The 24,368-nt window shown below is 40.9% G+C and overlaps 2 protein-coding genes across 9 annotated transcripts in view; both read right to left on the reverse strand.

Annotated features, from left to right (window-relative positions):
• Window positions 1-1,447: 1,447 nt before the first annotated feature.
• On the reverse strand, window positions 1,448-10,328 carry lmod1a (leiomodin 1a (smooth muscle)). Of its 2 annotated transcripts, XR_011671406.1 has the most exons (9): window positions 9,558-10,328; window positions 5,178-7,079; window positions 3,411-4,937; window positions 2,827-3,159; window positions 2,626-2,729; window positions 2,427-2,505; window positions 2,172-2,282; window positions 2,017-2,060; window positions 1,448-1,854 (listed from the first exon to the last, which is right to left on the reverse strand). XR_011671406.1 is itself a non-coding variant. In XM_071372509.1 (3 exons), exons 1-3 carry the CDS (start codon window positions 9,942-9,944, stop codon window positions 4,911-4,913), a joined length of 2,316 nt encoding a protein of 771 aa, XP_071228610.1. In that variant the 5' UTR covers window positions 9,945-10,328; the 3' UTR covers window positions 3,245-4,910. The 2 variants fall into 2 exon arrangements, 1 of the variants encoding a protein (XP_071228610.1); XM_071372509.1 differs by lacking the exons at window positions 1,448-1,854; window positions 2,017-2,060; window positions 2,172-2,282; ... (1 more) ...; window positions 2,626-2,729; window positions 2,827-3,159 and having other exon boundaries at window positions 3,245-4,937.
• Window positions 10,329-10,403: 75 nt separating this feature from the next.
• Window positions 10,404-24,368, reverse strand: part of LOC139557539 (lysine-specific demethylase 5B-B-like) — a 36,964-nt gene continuing 22,999 nt past the window's right edge. For 4 of the 7 annotated variants that reach the window (XM_071372502.1, XM_071372503.1, XM_071372501.1 and 1 more), the window contains 13 exons: window positions 21,081-21,205; window positions 20,741-20,891; window positions 20,422-20,536; window positions 19,908-20,263; window positions 16,374-16,487; window positions 15,954-16,092; window positions 15,624-15,803; window positions 15,344-15,502; window positions 14,711-15,160; window positions 14,504-14,588; window positions 14,087-14,292; window positions 11,936-12,190; window positions 10,404-11,668 (listed from right to left, as the gene is read on the reverse strand). In XM_071372502.1, the coding sequence (XP_071228603.1) occupies window positions 11,540-11,668; window positions 11,936-12,190; window positions 14,087-14,292; window positions 14,504-14,588; window positions 14,711-15,160; window positions 15,344-15,502; window positions 15,624-15,803; window positions 15,954-16,092; window positions 16,374-16,487; window positions 19,908-20,263; window positions 20,422-20,536; window positions 20,741-20,891; window positions 21,081-21,205 (2,464 nt within the window). In that variant the 3' untranslated portion in view covers window positions 10,404-11,539. The remainder of the gene's footprint in view (window positions 11,669-11,935; window positions 12,191-14,086; window positions 14,293-14,503; window positions 14,589-14,710; window positions 15,161-15,343; window positions 15,503-15,623; window positions 15,804-15,953; window positions 16,093-16,373; window positions 16,488-19,907; window positions 20,264-20,421; window positions 20,537-20,740; window positions 20,892-21,080; window positions 21,206-24,368) is intronic. The other 3 variants (XM_071372506.1, XM_071372505.1, XM_071372504.1) reach the window with 1 other exon arrangement.

The following is a 24,368-nucleotide window of genomic DNA, read 5'->3' on the forward strand; positions in this document are numbered from 1 at the left end:
AAACAGGTTTGTAGAAATGTTTGCTAATTTATATTTTATTATTATTTTCTCTGCAGATCCTCTCAAGCTCTGTCAGGTTGGATGGGGAGCGTCGCTGCACAGCTATTTTCAGGTCTTTTCAGAGATGTTCGATCGGGTTCAAGTCCTGGCTCTGGCTGGGCCACTCAAGAACATTCAGAGACTTGTCCCGAAGCCACTCTTGAGTTGTCTTGGCTGTGTGCTTAGGGTCCTGCTGGAAGGTGAACCTTCGCACCAGTCTGAGGTCCTGAGCGCTCTAGAGCAGGTTTTCATCAAAGATCTCTCTGTACTTTACTCGACTTTCCCTCGATCCTGACTAGTCTCCCAGTCCCTGCAGCTGAAAAACATCCCCACAGCATGGTGCTGCCACCACCATGCATCACCGTAGGGATGGTGCCAGGTTTCCTCCAGACATGACGCTTGGCATTCAGGCCAAAGAGTTCAATCTTGGTTTCATCAGACCAGATAATCTTGTTTCTCATGGTCTAAGAGACCTTTAGGTGCCTTTTGGCAAACTTCAAGTGGGCTGTCATGTGCCTTTTACTGAGGAGTGGATTCCGTCTGGCCATTCTACCATAAAGGCCTGATTGGTGGAGTGCTGCAGAGATGGTTGACCTTCTGGAAGGTTCTCACATCTCCACAGAGGAACTCTGGAGCTCTATCAAAATGACCATCGGGTTCTTGGTCACCTCCCTGACAAAGGCCCTTCTCCCCGATTGCTCAGTTTGGCCGGGCGGCCAGCTCTAGGAAGAGTCTTGGTGGTTCCAAACTTCTTCCATTTAAGAATGATGGAGGCCACTGTGTTCTTTGGGACCTTCCATGCTGCAGAATTGTTTTGTTACCCTTCCCCAGATCTGTGCCTCGACACAATCTTGTCTCGGAGCTCTACGGACAATTCCTTCGACCTCATGGCTTTGCTTTTGCTCTGACATGCACTGTCAACTGTGGGACCTTATATAGACAGGTGTGTGCCTTACCAAATCATGTCCAATCAATAGAATTTACCACAGGTGGACTCCAATTAAGTTGTAGAAACATCTCAAGGATGGTCAATGGAAACAGTATGCATCTGAGTTCAATTTCGAGTGTCATAACAAAGTGTCTGAATACTTAAGTAAATAAGGTATTTCTGTTTTTTATATTTAACAAATTAGCAAACATTTCTAATAACCTGTTTTAATTTTGTCAATATTGGGGTATTGTGTGTAGATTGATTAGGAAATGTTTTTATTTAATCAATTTTAGAATAAGGCTGTAACGTAACAAAATGTGGAAAAAGTCAAGGGGTTTGAATACTTTCTGAATGCACCGTACTGAATGTTGCTCAAAGAGCAAAGTTGGTAGAATCTCATTCAAAATGTTTCACAGCTGTAATGGTGTGAAGACATATGCAATCAAGACATCTTCGTTTAAAAAATATAATACAATATTTTGGAAAATGTTCTATATTTTTTTTATTTTCACTAGGCACTGTATCAGAGGAAACAGATGCAGGGAAACAGTGAAAACATCTGACAATCTTCAACTGTAAACCACACACACACACACACGCACGTACGTACGCATGTACGCACGCACGCACGCACACACACATAATAGCAATAATGATACTGCACATCCACCATCAATGTGTTGGCAGTGTTATGAGAATGCCCTCTGTTGATTAGAGACTTGTGACCCTCACTGAGGTCTTTGTTCATTTAGTGTCAGGAGGGAGTAGAGAGCATTGTCTTCTATTTCCGGTGGGGTTTCACAAAACCTAATGGTGCAGTACAAGTCACTGTTGGAGCTGTACATAATTATCTCATCATACACATGACAAGTGTCCTCTTCATCCTGAGAGAGAGAGAGAGAGAGAGGGGGGGGGGGGGCATTGGGTAGAGTTTATTTGTTGAGTGAGTTGGTGCATATAGCCTAATGACTGCGGTCTGATGAGGGCATGCAAAATTGTATTTAAAATATGATAAAGCATCAACTTAAAACAAATATCCAATTCACCTGTGCAATATCTACAGGATCTGATACTTCAGATGATGGAAATGCTAAGGGACACAAATTATAGGCTTCAACATATCATAAACAAAATAATAGTATTTTCATAAGTACAATATGATATGTAGGTAGGCTATCAAAGAGAGAATACTTGGTCTTACTCAGTGAGCGTGACATTGATTGTTTTCTGAGGAGTAGGCCAAGTGCAACCACAGTGCAACACATCAATAGTCCAAGGACAGCTCCCACAACAACGTGGACATGTACAAAGCCTAAATTAGAGTGAGAATAATTAAACAAAATCTCAATCAAACCCATGTTTTCCATTGTGTGTTTGAACAAAACAGAGTAGCCTAAAGTTCAGGAAGAGGGGTCCAGAGAAGTGGGATCCGCAGCCACTCCGAATGTTCAATTACCTGGGCTACCAATCCGAATAGTTGAGGTTGTTGGAGGTGTGACATCCCAATCTGCAACAGGTAACTTTTTGTATGGCAACTTTAAAATGAGCAAAAACAAAAGTATACAGAAAATATATAGAAGATATATTAGAATATAACAAAAATAATTTTACAATAGGAGCTTCTTTTTTTTAAAGCTATTCAAAGTTATATCAACCTGTGTAAAGGTGGGGACCTCTGAGGAAACATATTTGTTAGTCTCAGTGGGGTCCTTCCTGTCAATCACAGGGGCAGGTGTAGACAGTGAAGTGACCAATGGAGCTGTGGGTACACATAGTAAGTAGAGGGTAGACCAGGTAAAATGTTTGTGCATTCAAAGATAATCAAAAGGGAGATCAAAGCAAAATAATATGCATACCTTTACTCACAGAGATCTCTACTTTTGTTAAAAGATCTCTTCCCCACTTATCAAGTCCACAATAATAATGTCCAGAGTCCTGTAATTCCAGGTTTTGGATGCTGACAATGAAAGTACATCCATGGACATTGTCATATACTGAAAATCTTCCTACTGGGACAAATGCTTCACCCTTCACACTTCTGATGAGAATGTCACTGTTGGAACAGGGATGGCGACACAAGTATTTGGGTTTATATTGATATCCATCTGGATATGAACACTCAATGTCTAAAGCTCCACCTTCATATCCGTGCGCTCCAAATTTGCTCATTTTTGCATCACAGCATAAAACTTGAAAAAATAGAAAAACATTGTTATTTTTTATCGTTATAAAAACAAATAGTTGAAACATGAAATAAATAATAGAAACATAAAATTGTTTGGCAGAGTTTTATTCTATAAAATGTGCAGTATGCAGTGGTCTCTTTACAAATAAAATAATCAACAACAAAAAAAAGATTTCTGCAATTGTAATCAACAACAACAGCAAATCTACAACAACAAAAAGTGTCTGCAATTGTATCTGAGTGTTAAAATCTCACCTGGCAAGTAAAGGAGAAACTTCAGATAGATTTTCATGTTTTGAGTTGTAAAATAATTTCACCACAGATACTCTACATGTGAGGACAGACCCACTTTTCTCCCGAATGCTCCTACTGTCACCGTATCAGTCTCCATTGAGCAGCATCATTTGCAGTGGCTCAGGGCTGTTTTTGTCTTACTTAAGGAAGTGAAAAATATAAACTGATTGCAACATTTCAGGAAGGAAGTGCTACAGACAGGTGCTACTTTTGTTGAATCAAAAGCCTCTATAAGGCGGATGTAGACATCTAAAACAGACGGAATATTCCACAATTGTTCATCTGGAGGAATTTAATGACCTGGTTATTAGCTATCGGATGCATTCTCGAAACCAGACATATTAATATGTTTTGTTTGGTTCTGTAAATACATTTCAGAATTGTCTTGGTATATTTTCATGACGTAAAACATCTGTATGGTACACCTCATGAGTGAATTCAAAACACAACATTCTCAAAACCTTCTCAAAAGGTCCTTGCTATCCGGGAGTTTTGCTATTCCAACTACCCCATTGAAGATGAAATGTAAAATGCTTAAGGTAAGAGTTAAGGTTGGGGTTAGGATTTAGGATAGGGATGGGACGGGATGTCCCAAGGATTCCAGATAGCACTAACTATTCCCAAAATATATTCCCTTCCCTCTCAGGACACAATCCATCATAGTGAAATGCTTGCAAAGTTCAAGAGTTCTCCTGCCAGCTCTAGGGAAGTGCCTCATACATGCATGTTGTAAGCAGTTTGTATCCCTATGGACAACTAACAGAGAGATTGGCTGCTGTTATATTACACATTGACCAGATTATGAACCCACACGCACTTCATATACAAGTTGTGTGTTCAATACTAGCTACAGTATGTGTTTGGTTAAATGTTTAATTACATCCTTTGTAGTGACACTGGAAAATTGTCTTTAAATAAACATCAAACAAATGCCCTCGTTCATTGTGCTTATGGCCACGTAACATTTGAAAATAAGAAAATACGGTGACTTGCAATGTGTAAGCATTTCCTTCCAGTTGCTCGTCCCCTTTTAACTATTCCCTTTCCGCCGTGCACCTCCCCCATTCTCCCCACCTCTTCGCCGGACAAAGCCTCACATGAAAGAGCAGGACATCCAACTGGCCATCATCCAGTAATTAAAAAGAACAGAGGAGTTATTCTTACATCATAATGTATCTTCAATGCAATGACCAAATATGGGCATCTCGGGAGAACAGGAGGGAGAGATTCAACTGAGGGAGACTGAAGTCAGCAGGCAATGTAGCCTAAGATGCTTTCACTTTGTATGATTACAAACCACCATAACCACCTTCTGGCTCGAAGTACCAACTGGATCAGATATCTCTCCATATCTCAGCAGCAACAACAGAGGCAGGGCTTCACCCCGGTCTACTAATGTAAAACAAATGCTGTTCTGTTTTTGTATCAAGTCCAACCTCTTCTTGCTGTCATCCCCACCCTTTACTGAAGCAGCTTTGGAACATCAACCTGCCAGAGAGTAAAAGATTTAGATTTTATTTATTTACCAATACGCTACATTCTTCCTGATTGTAATTTCAAGGGAAATGCTGGATTCATATAGATGTTACAGTAATTTACAGTCTACAGATGTAATCAAAATTCCTGTCATTCCTCATACTGTTGGCTGCTCACCACATTAATCACATTGTATTGATATTATTAGGATGCTGCTTTCACAAACAACTTCCACTCCTCTCCTGTTCCAACCTTTTTTAGAGCTTTCATTGTGCTGTTGCGAATGGAGTCCAGCAACTGGTCCCTAGTGTTCCTCTCTCCGTGGCGTGAAGTCTGCCCGTTGAGTTTCCTCTGTGAGGCAGGCATGAGGGCTTTCCTTAGGCCCTCCAACACTGGGGAAGGAGGAGGAGGTGGTGCTGGTCCAGATCGGCCAGCCTTAAGAGCCTGAGGTGGAGGTGGTGTAGACCCAGGACCAGATACACCATCCCCTGCCTGAGGTGAAGGTGTTGTAGACCCTGGTCCAGACCTACTACCCCAAGCCTTAGGGTTTAGCTTACCCACAGCTTTGGGGCTCACCTTGTGGAAGGGTTCAGGTGAGGGTTTAGGGGAGGACAAAAAGGGGGATGTTTTCAGGAGGTTTCCTGTCCTCTTAGTCTCACCAACAGACTTGGATTGGGGTTGAGTTGAAGGTTCGCAAGAAAACTTCCCCAAAGGCAATGTGTTCTTTTTTGTGTTGGTCTGTGGTTGTGGTGTCTGATGTGTTGGCTGGTATGGCTGAGGCTGCTGGGATGGCTGGGCTTGTGCTTGTTTCTTCTCCTCCAGTCGACGTTGCCTCTGCAGGTCCATGTTCCGACTCAGGATGTTGGTCATGGTCATCCTTGGGCCGGCCAGTTCAAAACCGTAGCCCAGCTTCAGCAACCTGGTGTTGTTTCTCAATACATTGGCCATCTCCATCTCTGTCTTGCCTCCACAGATGTGTCGCTGGTTGTGGAAGCGCAGTTCAGTGATGGTTAAATTTTTCTCTAAGGCGTGTACCACGGCCAAAATTCCCTTGCCAGTGAGGTGGTTGGAGTCAAGGATGACGTTGGTCAGAGACGTGTTGTTCCGCAGAGTGCAAGCAATGGCATAAGCCACATGGTCGTCAGCTCGGGTGTTGGCTAAAGCAAACGTCTTGACATGTGTGTTGTGTTGTAGTGCCTCTGCAAACTGGATGAGGGTGTGGGTCTTGATGACGTCTGAGTTGTTGACATTGAGCTCAGTCATTAAAGGGTCGTCTTTTCTGACATGCTCAAGGAGCTCATCAAACATGCTGGCCTCCTCGTCCTCCTTGTCTCCCTCCATGACTTCACCAGCTGAGCGTTCTTCCCTACTGCTGTTCTCTAGGTTTACATTGCTGGCTTTACTGTTTTTATTAGGAGTCCTTTCTGTCTTCTTTTCACTGTCTCTCTGTGTCTCATCCTGGACTCTACTTGGTTTCCTGTGTGATTTGGTGTTTTCGCTATCTTTGTCCCTCTCATTATTCCTCTTTTCTTTCACCTCAGTACCCCTGAGTTCTTTCTGCGTTTCCTCTACTTTAGAGAAAATTCCTCTTGCGATCTTGCTATCCTTCATTTTTTGAGGTTTTTCTTTCTTCTCTTTCTCCTTAGTATCATCTTTATCAGCATACCCTTGAAGCCTTGAAATCAGATCCTTGGTTTTAGAGACTGTCTTTTTTCTGATATCTTTTTGCTCCTTTTCTTTTGTATCCTCTTTTTTTGTTTGTAATTTTGAGATAAGATCAAGTGTTTTGTTACTACCTTTCTCCTTTTTTATGCACTCCTCCTTTTTCTCATTTTCTTCAACCTGTACTTCATTGCTTTTTTCAACAATCTTATCTTCATTTTTTTCATGGTCTTTGTCCTCATCTCCCCCTAACCTACTATGTGGCCTTTCCTCATTGCCCTCTCTACTCCCTCCCTCACCCTTCAAGTTCTTGCTCTGAGGTTTTTCTTCTTTGTCCTTGGATATGTCCTCCTTAGGGGTCTCCACAGCAGAGAAGTTTAGGTCCATGACATCCTGGTCATCCTGGTCATCTGACTTGAAGTAGAAGAAACTATCACAGCTCTTCCCCATCTTCTTCAGGCGTTCCCGTTTCACTCTGTCAGTTGTTGGCTCCTTCAGTATCAGAAACATAAGAAAAGATAGTTGCATTTATCATACAAGCCCACATGAAAAAATGTTATAGTATACTATGGTATAAATAGTATAGTATTCACTGTAGTGTTTTTTTAAGTCTGCAAAAACACTATTGTATTGTAGTATTTATAGTTCACTTTAGTGTAAATACTGTTGTAACATAACTGTAGTATATGTAGTATATAATATAGTAATTAATGTAGTGTTTTTCTGGATTGTAGTACACAGTAGTATTTACTGTAGTGTTTTGCAGACTGTACTATACCGTAGTATTTACTGTAGTGTTCTTGTGGACATTTTTGTGGACATTTTTGTTTTATTATCTTTGACATAGAAATTGAATCTTTGTCCTTCAGGAGATCTACTGGAGAAATAGTTAGAGTTTCTGCTCTTATCTATAACCTGTAGGGACACAATTTATGGTCTATACTTGTCATGTAGATTTTCCACTTAAGGGTGGAACAAATTGCAGTATGGGGGAGGGGAATGGATATATGCTAATTAAATAATGAAGTATTTACTACAGTTAAAAAAGTGTTTTTGCAGACTGAAGTGTTTTTGTGGACATTACTGTAGTATTGACTATAGTGTTTTTTGTGTGGATAATACTGTAGTATTTACAACATTCTATAGTAAGCACTACACATGATCAAGGGATACTACAGTGTGTAATATAGTATTCTACAGTATACTACACATTTTATAGTAAGCCATTCACGATGTAGGGAAGGAAAGGGAAAGGGGGATACCTAGTCAGTTGTACAACTGAATGCATACAATGTGTCTTCCGCAATTAACCCAGCCCCACTGAATCGCTAGTGTGTAGTCTAGTATTCATTATTTAATAAAGAATGTAACATCTATGTATGTTTTTGTCAGTTTGGAAATATTTTCAGAATGCATCAGGAATGTTTATGTCCGTAACAGCCTATGTAAAACCGATGGAACATTGCATCTACGAGCACCATCTGTTTGTTTGGTAAAATTGTATATCTTGCATATAGCAATCAGGGTTTTTGCATCCCTTACAGGCTGAAACGTCTGTAGGGATCTGTAAGCCACTGTGTAAGTAACTCTGGCAGATGTTTCCTTAAAAGGCAGTATGGGTCAGAGCGAGAGGAGCGTTCACTCTGGAATTTAATTTGTCTTAGAACTGGAACCAGCATGCCAGCATTAGCAAGACTCATTATTCTATGAGGCTGTCTCTTACCCTTTTCACCAAAACCAGATTTCAAGGGGCTTTATGAAAACAACATACAGAAGGTCTACACCACAGAGGCCCATGTACAGCTTTGTAGGATGGAACATTTAGTATTTATAACTAATTATGTAGCAGTCTAGTTAACATTTGAATAGTTAGAATCACATATCCTGCTATTTATACATGGCATGGTATAGTGGTCAATATACTTGTCAATGAAATGCATTTAGATCCTGAGATAACACATGTAAAATCAATTACATACACTCAACATAATTGTATTCCCTCAAATACACACTCGGACTCAGAATCCCAGTAATCACATAACACCTTCATTACATTACTTGTTGCCAAGTAATGAAAACACTTCTCCTAGTCTTGTTTGTGTGCTGAAAATAAAATCTCAAGATTATGTAGTGTATTTTTTCTTCAGGGCTCCAGGGGCTCATTTGTTTATAATAAAAATTGCACTGCCTAGCAACTGTTCAGAGGGATGATTTTGCCTGTTCAAACTGGGTCTTCTGTACCCCTGCTCTGGATCCTTTTCAAACAACAAGACATCTCATTAGTCTCTATACACATGACTGTTTCAACATGGCTTATGTTTCCTTACCTGCCAGCTGTTGGAGCCTATATCCAACAGCTGAGTGCCAACATACATTAACAGATAAGCTCAGTGTCTAAGCTTTTTTATTATCATTAGGATATCACTGTAGCATTTTAAAACAAATGAACTCTATGAAATAGTGGTATTGTCATAGTCAAGATCTGAGACCTATGTGGTATCTCATATTTACTTTCATGAAAGAACCTATATAGGATTTTACCCTGATCATTACAGCTTGTACTACATGATCATATATCTGTCTGTATCCCCACTTTCTGTCGAACACCATACAATGATTATTTATTTCCAGAAGAGACAGAAATTATATTTTAAGTTTGTGAAACATTGCCCACAATAGTATCTTCATCTGCCTGATAACCCCCACCATCCCTGGTGTTGAATCCTGAAATCACTGCACCATGTTTGGAAGCCAGGGTCCTGATAAACTTGGGCACTTTAATAAACTGTCAAATTGGTACTTGATGTACTCGATTGACAACTACATCAAGGCTACACTATTCCTATTGTAATAACACCACTTCAGGGTTCAAACAGCAAGGAACTCCAACTATTGCATTTTTTTTCTTGGTTAGAAACTTGCCCTTATACACAGTTAACAATGACATTGGCGGAAACAGTGTCATCATACCTCAAAGGACAGCTCCCTTTGAATGAGTTTCTTGGTTTCGCGCTCACAGTAGTCAAGCATTGCCCCCCTATTGTATTTTATTGACGGCTGCTTGTCTGTCTGGTTCTTCTGCCGGAGTCCGACTGGCACAGTTGGATCCGGGTCAATAACGGTCAGTTCGCTCTGCAGCTCTTCCACCTCCGCGAGTGTCAGAGCGGCTAACAGGTTGTCAATATCGGAGTCCTCCTCGCTCTCAGCGGGGCGTTGATTCCGCACTTTCCTCCTAGACATCATTTCCCACAAAAAATGTCCTGTTGCGCAACTCGATGAGTAATTTGCACTGCTGGTCTCAAAAATAACTTTGATAATAATAGTTGTATTATATTGGTACACCAAGTTCAGGTTCATTGACCTCACCAGTATCTATTTGAAATGGGCTTTCAATGCGATTGAAATAGTTTGGACAAAGAGAGGGTACTGGCCTATCAGATTGCCTGGACCGCCTCTCAGAAGAACTGTTTAGCTCAATGCCCAATTGGAGATCAGAGCACTGGAGCTGGACTGAAGCCATATGACAACACAAGCGAAAAATGCAAATTGTTATTAATCAGTTATTAATCGTCTCTATGCTGTATGGCCCCATTATAAGAATGATTGTACATGTCATCATCAAAAGAGAATTATACTTTGTAGCCTATTATGTCAATGCAAATGTAATTCAGATTCTTTAAATCAGAGTTTGACTAAACACTAAGTACCCTCATGCATTCATCATGTAATAAGCCTGCTTTTATGAGTTTTTACTACAAGCTATAGTGTTGATATGAGATCATCCAGTGGACCAAATTAAAATATGAAAACCGTCCCTTTGCTATTAGAACAAAAATGTTTTTATTCCACAATATAAACTGCAATGTCAAACTACCCCTCTCCCTTCCTTCCCAAAGTAACCCACCCAAGCACATATGTGGCAGTTGATACAGTTCCTTCTGTCTGCTACATTGCTAGTCCACAACTGTAACTTACCCTACAGCATATACACTTTGTTTCTGTACATCAAACCATTGCTAAAAGCACCAACACATAGTTCAGAGGAGACCAACCCATTGAAATCAATTCAGACAAACATTATTCCTCAGATAAATAAAACAAGTTTACCAAAAATGTATGAATAATTATATTATTCAGATGCATGTACTAAGCACTGGGTTTCCTGAAAAATACAGTTCTTTCTATTACATTATTTATACTTTTTTTTAAGAGGGCGGGGGAAGAAGGGGACCGTAACCCACATCCTCTGAGTCTCTGGTTTTGTATGCAAGGAAGTTCCATGTACAATATACTGTATTATATACTGGGTAGTTTGGGTCCTGAATGCTGATCGGCTGAGAGCAGTGGTATATCAGACATAAAAACTGGGTGGTTCAAGCCCTGAATGCTGATTGGCTGAAAGCCGTGATACAATATACCACTGGTATGACACAAAATTACTTGTTTACTGTTCTAGCTAATTACGTTGGTAACCAGTTTATAATAGCAATAAGACACCTCAGGGGTTTGTGGTATATGGCCAATATACCACGGCTAAGAGCTGTATACAGGCACTCCACATTGCGTCATGCGTAAGAACAGCCCTTAGCCATTGTATATTGGCCATATACCACACCCCCTTTGATCTTTACAGGGTAACTTATTGTTTGACTCCTTTGCACCACCCAATGCAATGGAAACCCATGCAGCACACTGATCCACATTCTGTCACAACCACCAACAGATCAGAGGAGGAAAGAAAAATAGGTAAAATACAAAAAAGTAACCAAGCAGTATAGTTCTGGACAACAACCCAATAAAGAGCAGATAGCACCGTTGTTACAAAGGGGATGGGGACAAGAAGGGCTGGGTTGGGGGGGGCGGGGTATGAGGGCAGGGTCTGTGACACATCCTGACTTGTGTGACTGAGTTGCTAACGGAGTAAACTCCCCATCCAGTCTCTCCTCATTTCCTCAGCGACCATCGCTTATTGTGCAGTTGTCACACACATAGTCTTCTTTCTCAGCCAGCTCGGCTGTCACACCCACACAGACTTGGTGGAACCACTGGTTACAGCTGCCATCACACTGGACCCAGTCGACCTGAAATAAATCAAAAGGCCAAATAAATAAAGGCCAAATAAATCTCAAATAAAATCTAACCCAAGTGACATAAGTCAGACAAGGAACTGAACATTCAGTACATTTTACAATCTCTTCTACAAACAAACTACTAGGCATTCTGTCCCTCTCTCCTTTATTTAAACACCAACACTCTACTAGTCAGTCAATAAGGTTGTCAGTTAAAGTATTGCTTATCTTATATTGTTATCTTGTCAGTGAGTGATTTATCAAAAAAGTTAAACTGACCTCATCTCCTTCAGGTTGCTGGCATCCCTCTGCTGGACACATCTCCTCTTCAGAGTCATCTGACTGGGAGAAGTCGGAGTGAGACGAGGAGGTCGACGCCGCCTTGCGTTCCAGATTCTTCTCTTTGTTCATTTTCTGTCTCTTGTTCTGGAGCTTCTTGGCCTTGTCCCTGCGCTCTGGCTCTACAGCCTCCCTCTCCAGGCGTCGCTTAGCCTTCTTCTCTGCTCCGTTCACTCCTTCCTTTATCAACCCATCCTGAAGAGATTAAAAACACCTCTTAAACTAAGTCAAATGTATTTCTTCTTTTCAACAGTCGTGATACCGTCGTAACAGTAATAAACCAATACTTTTAAGTCAATCATACAAATACATACAGTTGAAGTCTGAAGTGTACATATACCTTAGCCAAATACATTTAAACTCAGTTTTTCACAATTCCTGACATTTAATCCTAGTAAAAATTCCCTGTCTTAGGTCAGTTAGGATCACCACTTTATTTTAAGAATGTGAAATGTCAGAATAATAGTAGAGAGAATGATTTATTTCAGCTTTTATTTATTTCATCACATTCCCAGTGGGTCAGAAGTTTACATACAATCAATTAGTATTTGGTAGCATTGCCTTTAAATTGTTTAACTTAGGTCAAACGTTTTGGGTAGCCTTCCAAAAGCTTCCCACAATAAGTTGGGTGAATTTTGGCCCATTTCTCCTGACAGAGCTGGTGTAACTGAGTCAGGTTTGTTGGCCTCCTTGCTCGGCACACGCTTTTTCAGTTCTGCCCACATATTTTCTATAGGATTGAGGTCAGGGCTTTGTGATGGCCACTCCAATACCTTGACTTTGTTGTCCTTAAGCCATTTTGCCACAACTTTGGAAGTATGCTTGGGAGTAATTGTCCATTTGGAAGACCCATTTGCGACTAAGCTTTAACTTCCTGACTGACATCTTGAGATGTTGCTTCAGTATATCCACACAATTTTCCTACCTCATGATGCCATCTATTTTGTGAAGTGCACCAGTCCACCCTGCAGCAAAGCACCCCCACAACATGATGCTGCCACCTCCGTGCTTCACGGATGGGATGGTGTTCTTCGGCTTGCAAGCCTCCCCCTTTTTTTCCTCCAAGCATAACGATGGTCATTGACTTGTTTGTGTTATTGGCATGTTTATTGTTTATTCCATGTGTAACTCTGTGTTGTTGTCTGTGTCACACTGCTTTGCTTTATCTTGGCCATGTCGCAGTTGTAAATGAGAACTTGTTCTCAACTAGCCTACCTGGTTAAAAAATGGTCATTATGGCCAAACAGTTCTATTTTTGTTTCATCAGACCAGAGGACATTTCTCCAAAAAGTACAATCTTTGTCCCCACGTGCAGTTGCAAACCATAGTCTGGCTTTTTTTATAGCGGTTTTGGAGCAGTGGCTTCTTCCTTGCTGAGCGGCCTTTCAGGTTATGTCGATATAGGACTCGTTTTAGTGTGTATACTTTTGTACCTTTTCGCACCAAAGTAAGTTCATTTCTAGGAGACAGTAGCGCGTCTCCTTCCTGAGTGGTATATGACGGCTGCGTGGTCCTATGGTGTTTATACTTGCGTACTATTGTTTGTACAGATGAACGTGGTACCTTCAGGAGTTTGGAAATTGCTCCCAAGGATGAACCAGACTTGTGGAGGTCTACAAGTTTTTCTCTGAGGTCTTGGCTGATTTCTTTTGATTTTCCCATGTCAAGCAAAGAAGTACTGAGTTTGAAGGTAGGCCTTGAAATACATCCACAGGTACACCTCCAATTGACTCAAATTATGTAAATTAGCCTATCAGAAGCTTCTAAAGCTACGACCTCATTTTCTGCAATTTTCCGTTCTGTTTAAAAAGGTACAGTCAACTTAGCGTATGTAAACTTCTGACCCACTGGAATTGTGATGCAGTGAATTATAAGTGAAATAATCTGTCTGAACAATTGTTGGAAAAATGACTTGTGTCATGCACAAAGTAGATGTCCTAACCGACTTGCCAAAACTATTGTTTGTTAACAAGAAATTTGTGGAGTGGTTGAAAAATGAGTTTTAATGGCTCCAACCTAAGCGTATGTAAACTTCCTACTTCAACTGTATAATTGAATTAAATGTAGTTGATAGCAGGCATGCTCACAAACCTTTTGTGGAAAGCCTTTTCCCTGAGAGTTGCACTGCTTGAGTTTGTCACAGTCTGAAGGGTCGTCATCTTGCAGTGATGTGCGTTCGTTGGTATGATGCGTTCTCAGCCCGTTCAGTAACACATGGTATAGCTGTGTGATCTCTGGAAGAGACACCTGCAGCAGGAGCCCTTCCACCATCAACTCCTCCAGCTCCACACTAAGATCTGCAGCAGCACAGCACACACCAGGTTGTTCATGTAAAAGGAAATGTGTACAACCTACTGTAGATGCTTAAATAATCAGTAGTCATCAGTTGAGTGCATTTCAAATACTACATTAATTAGCTAATCAATAAAATAAATGTTATCAAGAAGTCCAGTTGGTGATATGAATTAAAAATGATTCTACAACCCTGCTTTATACCACAGAACTGACCCTGCAGAGGAATGCATCTTTGCTCGGTGTAGAAGACCATCTGATCATGAGTTGTCCTGTTCCACTCTGGAGTTAAACATGTTAGCTGTATAAAAAAAATATAACAATCTGGTCATTTAGCATTATAATTGTCTCTTATTCAGAATTATATCACTTTAAAATGGATAGATAACTCTACAATTCAAAAGAGGGGTATGACTAACTGACCTTTCCATCCGGAGATGGTGGAGTTGCAAAGCTCTCCTCCAGGTCTGGTAGTCCACAGGAGGAAGAGACCTGTCGCGCACGCTGTTGCCAGCTGACTGTTCTCTCAACCAAATAGTGAAGTGCATCGCCTTCCGGCAGACGCACCTGGATACGCTGCAGCGATGCCAGCAAGGGCAGGACCTTGTCCAGGGAGGGCTTCTCAGAGCGTCGGCAGTGCGGGCACAGCCAGGCCTGGGCTGAACGGGAGTCTGAGGAAGCCCTCACACACACGCTGTGGAAGGCGTCCCGGCAGAGCTCACACTGTAACATGGCTCCCATGGGGGGATTCTGACACACACACACCTTCAGGCCCATGCAGTCTGCCGTGGGAAGGAGCTTGGACTCGTTAGCTGCCCGGAGGGAGGAGAGGGCCCCCATCTCCTGTAACCGCACCTCCCCGAGAGTTGCCAGCTGGTAAAGAAATGTAAAAACATTTAAATTCATATAATTTCATGTCCAACATGAATTGAGGTACAGTACATATCCAGTACTAGCGTACTAAAAAGTAGAGAAAGAGAAGGTACGCACTCTTTTAATTGAGTAAAAAAAATATATAAATTAAAGTTGAGAAATGGCCAGTGTAGCTGTACTTACAGCAGAAGCAGAGTCCTTGGTCTCTGAGAGGGCTTTTTCCACATCACTGAGACAGTCAAGCTTCACCATCTTCTTCTTGCTGTGCTGAGTGATGTCTTTAGCTTTTTTGGACTTCCTTTTCGGAGAACCTGCTTCAACTTCACATCTTGGACACAGAACCTGTGGACAAGAACAAATGATGAATTCTAGTGACTGCATTTCTGGGAAATAAACTGCTATATACTGTACATCACTCATGGAACTTTCAGAGAGTGGTGCATTACAGCTATTAGAACATTACCTCAAGCAGAGTGAAGTGAGAGTTTTTCATGAGGAAAGTTTTAGCTGCAGACTCTTTCCAGGCCTGCACCTCTGCCACCAGGGACTCCAGCTGCTTTAGAGGGCCAAGCTGGACTGGGATGTCTTGTCCTCGAATAACCATATCAGAGAGGTTGTAAAACAATGGAATGGAATCTTCATCCTGAAAGAGTACACAGAATTCAAGTTTTCTATACATAAAGTTGACACATTATAACATGTCAACCTGGAAGCATTGCTTCTATGAAAGTCATGTATAAAAAAATATTATTCAACTGACATCTGTGTGAAAACCTGTTGTATTATTCTGTACCTGAAGTGCCTCAGCTTCCTGAAGCCACTCTCTGGCCCTACTGATGGAGTCCTTCAGCATCAGACAATTGGGGAGGTAAGCAGGGATACCAGCCACCTTCTCAGCTGTTTCGGAGAGGGCTTCCATAGAGAGGGGAGGCCTGGTGGAGTAGAAAACACAACATTTAGGTCAGAAGACTGGTCAGTCACCAGCATAAGGGGGCCCAGTTATCCAGCTGCCAGGAAGCCTAAAAATCATATTCATCAATCTGTATGGACTATGGAGACATTTTCTCAGGTGTGTATTAATAATAAATATATGCATGTACTATCATGATTATTTTGGGGGGCAATTCCTAAGACACTTCACTTCACTTCACTTGTTGGACAATATGTTTCTACTCACTCCATATTTTACAAAAGGTAAATTAAAGCTTCAAACCTTTGATAATTCTGATGTAAGCAGACATAACTGCTGTGGTGGTTGTGAACCATGCAACGTTTTCCTCTGACCACTGATGGATCATTTAGTCTAAGTAGCTTCACATACAGGCAACTGACAAAATAAAGGAAACATTTGAGTAAATGAGAGACAAAGTACATTGAAAGCAGGTGCTTCCACACAGGTGTGGTTCCTGAGTTAATTAAGCAATTAACATCCCAGCATGCTTAGGGTCATGTACAAAAATGCCCAGTTGCCCATTATTTTGGCTACCATGGCTATAAGATACATCAGTGACTTTGAAAGAGGGGTCTCAGAAGCATAGGGGGTTTAAAGGGTGTGTGTGTGTGTGTCTCTCAGTCACCCAATTGAACACTTGTGGGAGATTCTGAAGCGGCGTTTGAGACGTTTTCCACCACCATCAACAAAACACCAAATGATGGACTTTCTCATGAAAGAATAGCGTCGCATCCCTCCAATAGAGTTCCAGACACTTGTAGAATCTCTGGCAAGGAGCATTGAAGCTGTTCTGGCGGCTCGTGGTGGCCCAACGCCCTATTAAGACAGTTTCTGTTGGTGTTTCCTTTATTTTGGCAGTTAACTACAGGTAGGCTATCTATACTGTCCCCTTGCAACCATGGTACACTTTGAAACCATTGCATAGGCTACATATACAGTTACCGTGATATGGGCTTTGCACAATTCTATAATAAAGGAAATGTTGAACATACTGATAATAAAATCATAAAGAAACAAAACTATCCAGCCATCCTTGATGAGATAGAGAGAACAGTACTTCTCACCATATTAATCTCTAAAATGACAAATAGATTTTTTTTATGAACTCTAGCTTTAGAAAGATGCAGACAATTAAAGGGATAGTTCACCCAAATTACAAAATGACACTGATTTCCTTAACCTGTAAGCAGTCTATGGATAAGGTACGACAGTAACAGCTATAATTTAATCAACAAATCACAAAACATACTTGTCAATCACCAATTTATCCTGACAATAACTTGATGAGATGTCCTGGAAAAAAACAATTACAAATTCCTTTTCATTTTAGTTTATGAAAATGTGACGACGAGAAAATAATTCCACATAAGACTAATGGACATTTAATTTGACAAAGCTCCTTTTCATCCATTCTGTCCAATCCTAAACATGCATGGAGTATATTTCACGCAATCCTCTCATTGGCAGAATTGACATCTTTCAGTTGTGCAGTCTGAGTTGATCTGCCCGGCTCTCCCACACAGCTCCCAGGTCACTTCAGTCACATGTCAATCTTTTGAACTGATGCGAAGGCGGGACACTTCACTTGTAACTAACCTCAACTGGAATCAATGTTTACTCTCTCTTACATTCATGTAGGCTATTTTTGCTTTGATCACATCAGAAGCTATATTTTCCCATGTGCGCTGTTATTCATCCGCGTTGCTGTTCTTGTGCCGTGGTCTGCAAATGCGAGTTGCGGTTGCTTTTTTCCTATGGGAAAAACTAATGCTATTTGTTGAATATTAGGAGTACAGTAATACTCCCGTCATTTTAGTAAAGCTCAAATTCTCCCCTTTTCAAGGAAACCACTGTTATTTACCCCCTTTGAAAGTTATGATGGGGTTAAAAATCGGAGCTGTAAATGGTTAACCTTAGCCAAGGTTTTATAGCCTATATGGTTGATTATGGCTGGCATTGGTTATAATCTGACACAATATCAATGTTGCCAGCTAAGGTATACGAGGGGATAGTAGGCCTACTTGGCCAAGGCTATCTGAATGTGCACAAGTTAGAGGTAGCCTAAATATTCATAATTAATATTTTTTTTAAACGCACTGTGTGACAAAAATGGCTGTGACTAAAACTAGACTAAAATTGTCCAGAGTTTTAAACAACATATAAAAAACGAACGAAGAATGAAATTACTAAAATGTGACTTAGACTAAAAGGTATTTTAAGACTACAACTAAGACTAAATCTCTGGGCCTCCCCCCAGCCGTACGGAGCAGCACCATCTTGTTAAAAATCCTGTGGATAACGCTGGAAACTACACCAAAGCATGGATAGCTGTCATACTTTGTCCATAGACTGCTTACAGAGTAAGGAAACAAATGTATTTTTGTAATTTGGGTGAACTATCCCTTTAAAACTGGACTGAAAAAGACTCAAAGGTAAACCGTGGATATGTGGAGCGCACAGAATAGATGCACATTCCTTGGAGAGCCATGCCATTAAAAAAGCTGTTTGAAAACGCTGGTGACAGTGGTTATTAAAATGCACTGGATACCAATGGGATGAAGCAGAACTAGATATGCATGCTCACTTTTTGTAGATCTTGTTGAATATTCTAGCAGCAGCATTTTGCACTAGCTGGAATTAAAATGAAGCAAAATCAGGGACACTGACATAGTTCTGCTAATGTACAAATCAGTAATCTAGTCACCAATGCTAATGTTTGTACATTAGTTAAAGCAAAACCTCACTAGCTTTAATACAAGTGATATAACCACATGGCTCATTTTGTAGAGAAAGTTCAGTAAAATTCAAGACCCAGAGTTGAATCTCTGTGTGAGGATAATTTTTGTAAATTCACGGTCTAAATGATCCAGAATAACAAAAAACAGAAGATGACCTTAAACCATTTATATTTGTTTACCTTATAAGGGGCTACACATAGGATTTTTGTAGAATTTTTGCATTGTAATTTCAGAAAATGTCTATAGTATATCTGGCGCTATTAGTGGAATCATAGTGTTTCACAATATTACTTATCCGCCAGTGTTTTGATTGGCTGTGATATTCGCCAATTTATTTCTCCCGCCGGAGCGGCATCTGTTATCAAACTGGGAAAGCTGTTCTGACTTTGTGGTTGAGTTATCTAGTGGAAATCGCTGTCATTTCCTGGTTGCTAAAATTCTACACTGTTTGCTCAATTTAAGTACATGTGAGAAAACAAGCACTGAATGGTGTAGGAAATTATTGTGATCACTGTGACATTTATTTTCAATAACAAAAAATATAGTTTTACAGATGTTTAAAGCTGGACCACCAGCTTAAAAAACTATATTTTTGTTATTGAAAAAATATTTCACAGTGATCACAATAATTCCCTACACCATTCAGTACTTGTTTTCTCACATGTACTTAAATTGAGCGAACAGTTTAGATTTTTAGCAACCAGGAAAAGAGCTATTTCCACTAGATAACACAGCCAAAAAGTTAGAACAGCTTTCCCAGTTTGACAACAGATGCCACTCCGGCCGGAGAAATCAATAGGCGAATATCACAGCCTATCACAACACTGGTGGATAAGTAATACTGTGAAACACTACTATTACACTATTAGCGCAAGATATATTATGAAGATTTTCAGAAATTACAATGCAAACATTTAAAAATAAATCCTGTGTAGTAGCTTTAACTACATTTAGGTCTCTTCTTTCAAATCAGATACACAACCCACCAAAAAAAACTGGAATCCCTGGTTTACAGATTACAGATGTAAAAGAGAAACCCTCAGTGTACGGCCCTCACCTGGCCTTGAGGAGGCTGCTGGTCTTGTCCTCCCAGTGTTCAGACACAGTTAGCAGCTCCTGCAGGCGAGCCATGGCCTTCTCCGCAGAGGGGTGAGGGGTCAGACCCACGCCCTGGTCTATCAGCCTCCGCATGGTCTCCAGGGTCAGGGTGGAGCGCTGGGTGCTGGCCTGCTGCACCCCCTCTAGCCAGCGGGCTTGTGCCAGCCTCTCCCGTAGTAATGGAAGTTCAGGCAGCTCCACGTCAAAGTCAAAGCTAACGTCTAGAAGACTCTGGATCTCTGCTGTGCCGGTGGTCTCGTCTGCCAGGAGCTTCTCACTGTGTTGCTGGAAGTCTTCGATGCAATTCAAGAGCTCCTAAGAAAAATATAACATAATTCAGATTCAGTTATGATCAAAATAACTATTGAGATTTGTTTTATTCCAATATCCTCTGATCAATTGCTTTAAACAGAGGCCTCTGTTTTCTAATGGCTTCAATATCATGATGGCATTGAGACACTGGCTTACAATACCTTTAATTTGGGGGCTTGGGGAAGGCTGCATGGGAGGTTGTACAGTTGCCTGACAAATGACCTCAGCTCCTCCACAGTCAGCTGGCTCTGTGTCTTCCCTCCACCACAGCGATACCTGGGAGAGGCAATTATGACAAACCTTGAATCATACTGATTCATATTCCAATATGCACATGTTTATACAGCATTGGTGAGAAAATTAGAATAACACTGTTTATTATGGAATACAATAAAAGACACAGGCATAGTGGATCATGTTTGCGGCGAGGGAGGAAAACTAACCAGTGGTACTCCTCTTTCACTGGACTGTGTAAGTTACCTGGTCTGCCTTTTGCCGTTGAGTAGCTGCTGGGCAACTGAGGAGCATTTCTCTGCATCCTGTGTGACTAAACGGAGCTGACGCAGGAGGTCGTTGTCAGGGAACATCTTCAACTCTGATTTATTGATGAGGGAGCGGAAGACTGACAAGCCTGAGGAGAGACGGTCACAATAATTAATTACACAGCCACAGTGCTTTACAATGAGAAGGGTGTGAGGCCTAATTCACTACCAATTGCAGTCTCTGGGCCAGTTTCCAGGACCCATATTAAGCCTAATACGTCACTAAAAAGCACTGCTAATGGAGACAAGTACATAGACAAGGTGAATTCATCTCTCACTTTTTTTCTTGTCCAGTTTAGCCTCCAGAGTCTCTGTCACGTGGGAGGCCCACTCATCATAGAACTCAGCTCGCTGCTTCACCGCGTTCATCATGGGGTACAGATCATCCAGTGTAAATCTATAACTGCAAGCAGAGAAACTAAAATAAATATCTGTGGAGATTGAAGCCATATCAGTGGACAAGAGAACACTGCATATTTGAGGCATCCGACAAAACCAGAAACACATAAATGTCCTGCATAGAGTGGACGTGATTCCTTATTCTACATGTTTACATAATATATCATGTATGCATTCATATAATGTTCCCCCTGCTGAATGTGCTCCCTGGACTTCAGTGTGCAGTTGGTGTGAACAACAGAACAGGACACAGATGTCGGATCTTAATATGAGCCATTTCGTCACAGGACGAAAATAATCCTGCAGCAAGAGGATTTGAAAGGATATTTAATATTTAGAATCACAGCCAGGGGGCAGCTGGAAGCAGTGTTTGTAGGCTATACAATAACTTAATACTGCAGGTCCACTGTGCATCAGTTCAATACGCTTTATAAGCTACATGCAGGCTACTGTGCGTCTCGTGTGAATTCTTATGTGGAATATAATAAATAGACAATATTTTGGGGGGGGGTTGATGTGTTTAAAAAAAAAAAATGTTTTATATGTTCAAGGCAAGAATTAGACAAAATAGCTTAATGTTTATTTTAGCACCTGTGTGGTCCAGTGGGTACAGCTCATATATAGACCAATGCATGAGCATAATCGCTAATATGCGTATGCAGGGTTCATACAGACAGTGGCAAGTCAAATTCAAGGACTTTCAAGTACTTTTTCAAGCGCTAATATTTATTTTCTAGGACCATCCATTTGTAATAGTTCCTATTATACACTTGTTTCTAGTCGCCACCAGATGGCAGTATATCGCCATCACTACCTTACAAGTTCTACTCAATAATACTAAACATGTTTAGCTACTTATTTACTACATACACAGACCTGCCAACCCTGTCCAACTTTTTAGAGTACCAGAAGCGCGGGGCAAATTGGAGATTCAACTCCGGTGTTTCAGCTTATATAGGTGCCTATTGTATTTCTTTGCAGTGCATACATCCTTTCAGATTTTCGAAATTGACAAAATCTCAAATTTAGTGAAAAGGCATTTTAGAAGCATTGCCTCTATACCTAATACTCATTCATTCTTCATCGCGCAGTCTTCTAAACTCCCGACTCCATTTAATGCCAAGATGTTTTATTTACTTTTTTATTTTACTTTTGTAATGTTTTTTGTGACGTGGATCATAAGACAGTTACAGTCTATCAGGTTGCATGATCCTCGTAATGTTACATGGAAAATATAACTAATGGTATGCAAAATTAAATGTATATCACACTCGCACAAATGCGACCAGTTATTTTTCGTATTTGAATTTCAACTGCTGGCAGAGCCCACTGAATGTCCATTTTATGTTCGCTAACGTTAGCTTGAAACAATTAGTGTTTACCTTCCCACAACACACGGAGTCGAAATGGGATTTGTCCATGTGTTTACGTACAGCTGACAGTCGACAAACTCAGCAAAACAACAAACACGAGGGGCAGACACCGGGTAGCTACGGCGAATAATGGTGTATTAATCTCCATGTCCGTTGACACACACTCCGTACATGTCTGTGTGTTGCAACTCGAGAATCGGGATGTTAGATTTACTCAGTGGCTTTATTTTTTATTAAAATGAAAAAAAATCAGGCCCTATTTATTTATACGTACTTTTAACTCGGAACTTGTACCTGCGTACATGGACAGAGAATTGCGTAGATGGTACGCAAAATGCGTGCATGTTGGCAGGTCTGCAAACATGATTGGTAAGTTATTACAGCATCATCAGTACTACACACATTTTCTATTCACATCACTACACAATTCCCACTGAATAAGTGTATTGTATTTTTATTGGGCATTTGGGAATCTACTACTTAACAGCTACGAAAAAGCGCCTTGCTTCCGACTGGCAGCTTTAATGTCGCCGGTTGGGAGAAGGGCGAGTGGGCTGTGTGAGGAAAACGGAACGTGAACGGCCACCAGAATGGCAGGAGCACGGCTGCCGCTCGATCAAGTGGAATATCGCAGGCGCCCATTGAATGAGACAAACAAGCTCTGGAGAGAAAAAGTCCATGTAGAACTGGCGCCAGCGCAGGATGCAGCGTTGTCTCTTTCCCCCTTCAGGGCTGATTTACCCATGCTCGCAATGTCAAAGTCTGGCACGTTTTTTGCACCTTACACAGTGTGGTTTGGTCCAGTGATGTAGTGGTAAAACATGTTTGGGGGAAACTATACTGAACAAAAATATGAAAAGCAACATGTAAAGTGTTGTTCCCATGTTTCATGAGCTCAAATAAAAGATCCCAGAAATGTTCCATACGCACAAAAGGCAGGCTTGAATCTAAATTTGCTCTGCATTTTAGCTATCGATGTGACGTTTGACGGCGCCTAATCAGTCAGTTCTGTACCTGCCTTGCTGAGTGGTAGTGTGGGTGGAATGAGCTCGCTCGCCTGGAAACCATAGCGCGAAACGTGAGGAAATTAAACTCAGCAGTAATGGAAATTAATATGTAAGATCAATAAATTTTTCTAACATTTTATCATTTTCTGTAATCTCATTTTAATATAAGTACCAACGAGAAAATGTTTGATTAAGGTATTCCAGTACTTAAATGTCAGTGGCAAATTCAAGTACTATAAGCACCTCAAGCATCTTGTGCGAACCCTGCATATGGTGTTTTGAATTAATCGGCACCGTAGAAAGTGCTGTCCATTTAGTTGTTAGGATTTGAAACATCCGCAACTACAATGTTTGCACTCAGATTCAAACGGTTGTTGAACTTCTTTTTCAAATTGATCAATCAAAGTGAGGTGAGTTTTAAAAGCAAGATACTGTTTTGATGTGAGTGCATTTTCATTGATGTCAGAGTGGTTAGAGGGACAATGGAGCCCTACCACGCCATTAGCGAGTTGGGTAGTTACTATGTAAATAGCTCACAAATTAGCAAGTCATGATAACTTGGTTGGTACAGGCTAGCACATCAACGGTGGAGCTCGAATGATTGCTCTTCGTCTCATGGAAATAGTTGCCGTGTTTAGCTGTATTAGTCAGCTAACTAGTTGGTTGTTTTGTCTTATTTCTACCAATGTAATTCATATGGAAACGGCCCAAACTGCTTGCTTTAGCTAGCTAGTTAGTCTGTCAAGCAAGAAAAGTTGTGTGTGTGTGTGTAGCGGTAAATTTGGCC

Source organism: Salvelinus alpinus, chromosome 28 (genome assembly GCF_045679555.1).
Source record: "Salvelinus alpinus chromosome 28, SLU_Salpinus.1, whole genome shotgun sequence".
NCBI lineage: Eukaryota > Metazoa > Chordata > Actinopteri > Salmoniformes > Salmonidae > Salvelinus > Salvelinus alpinus.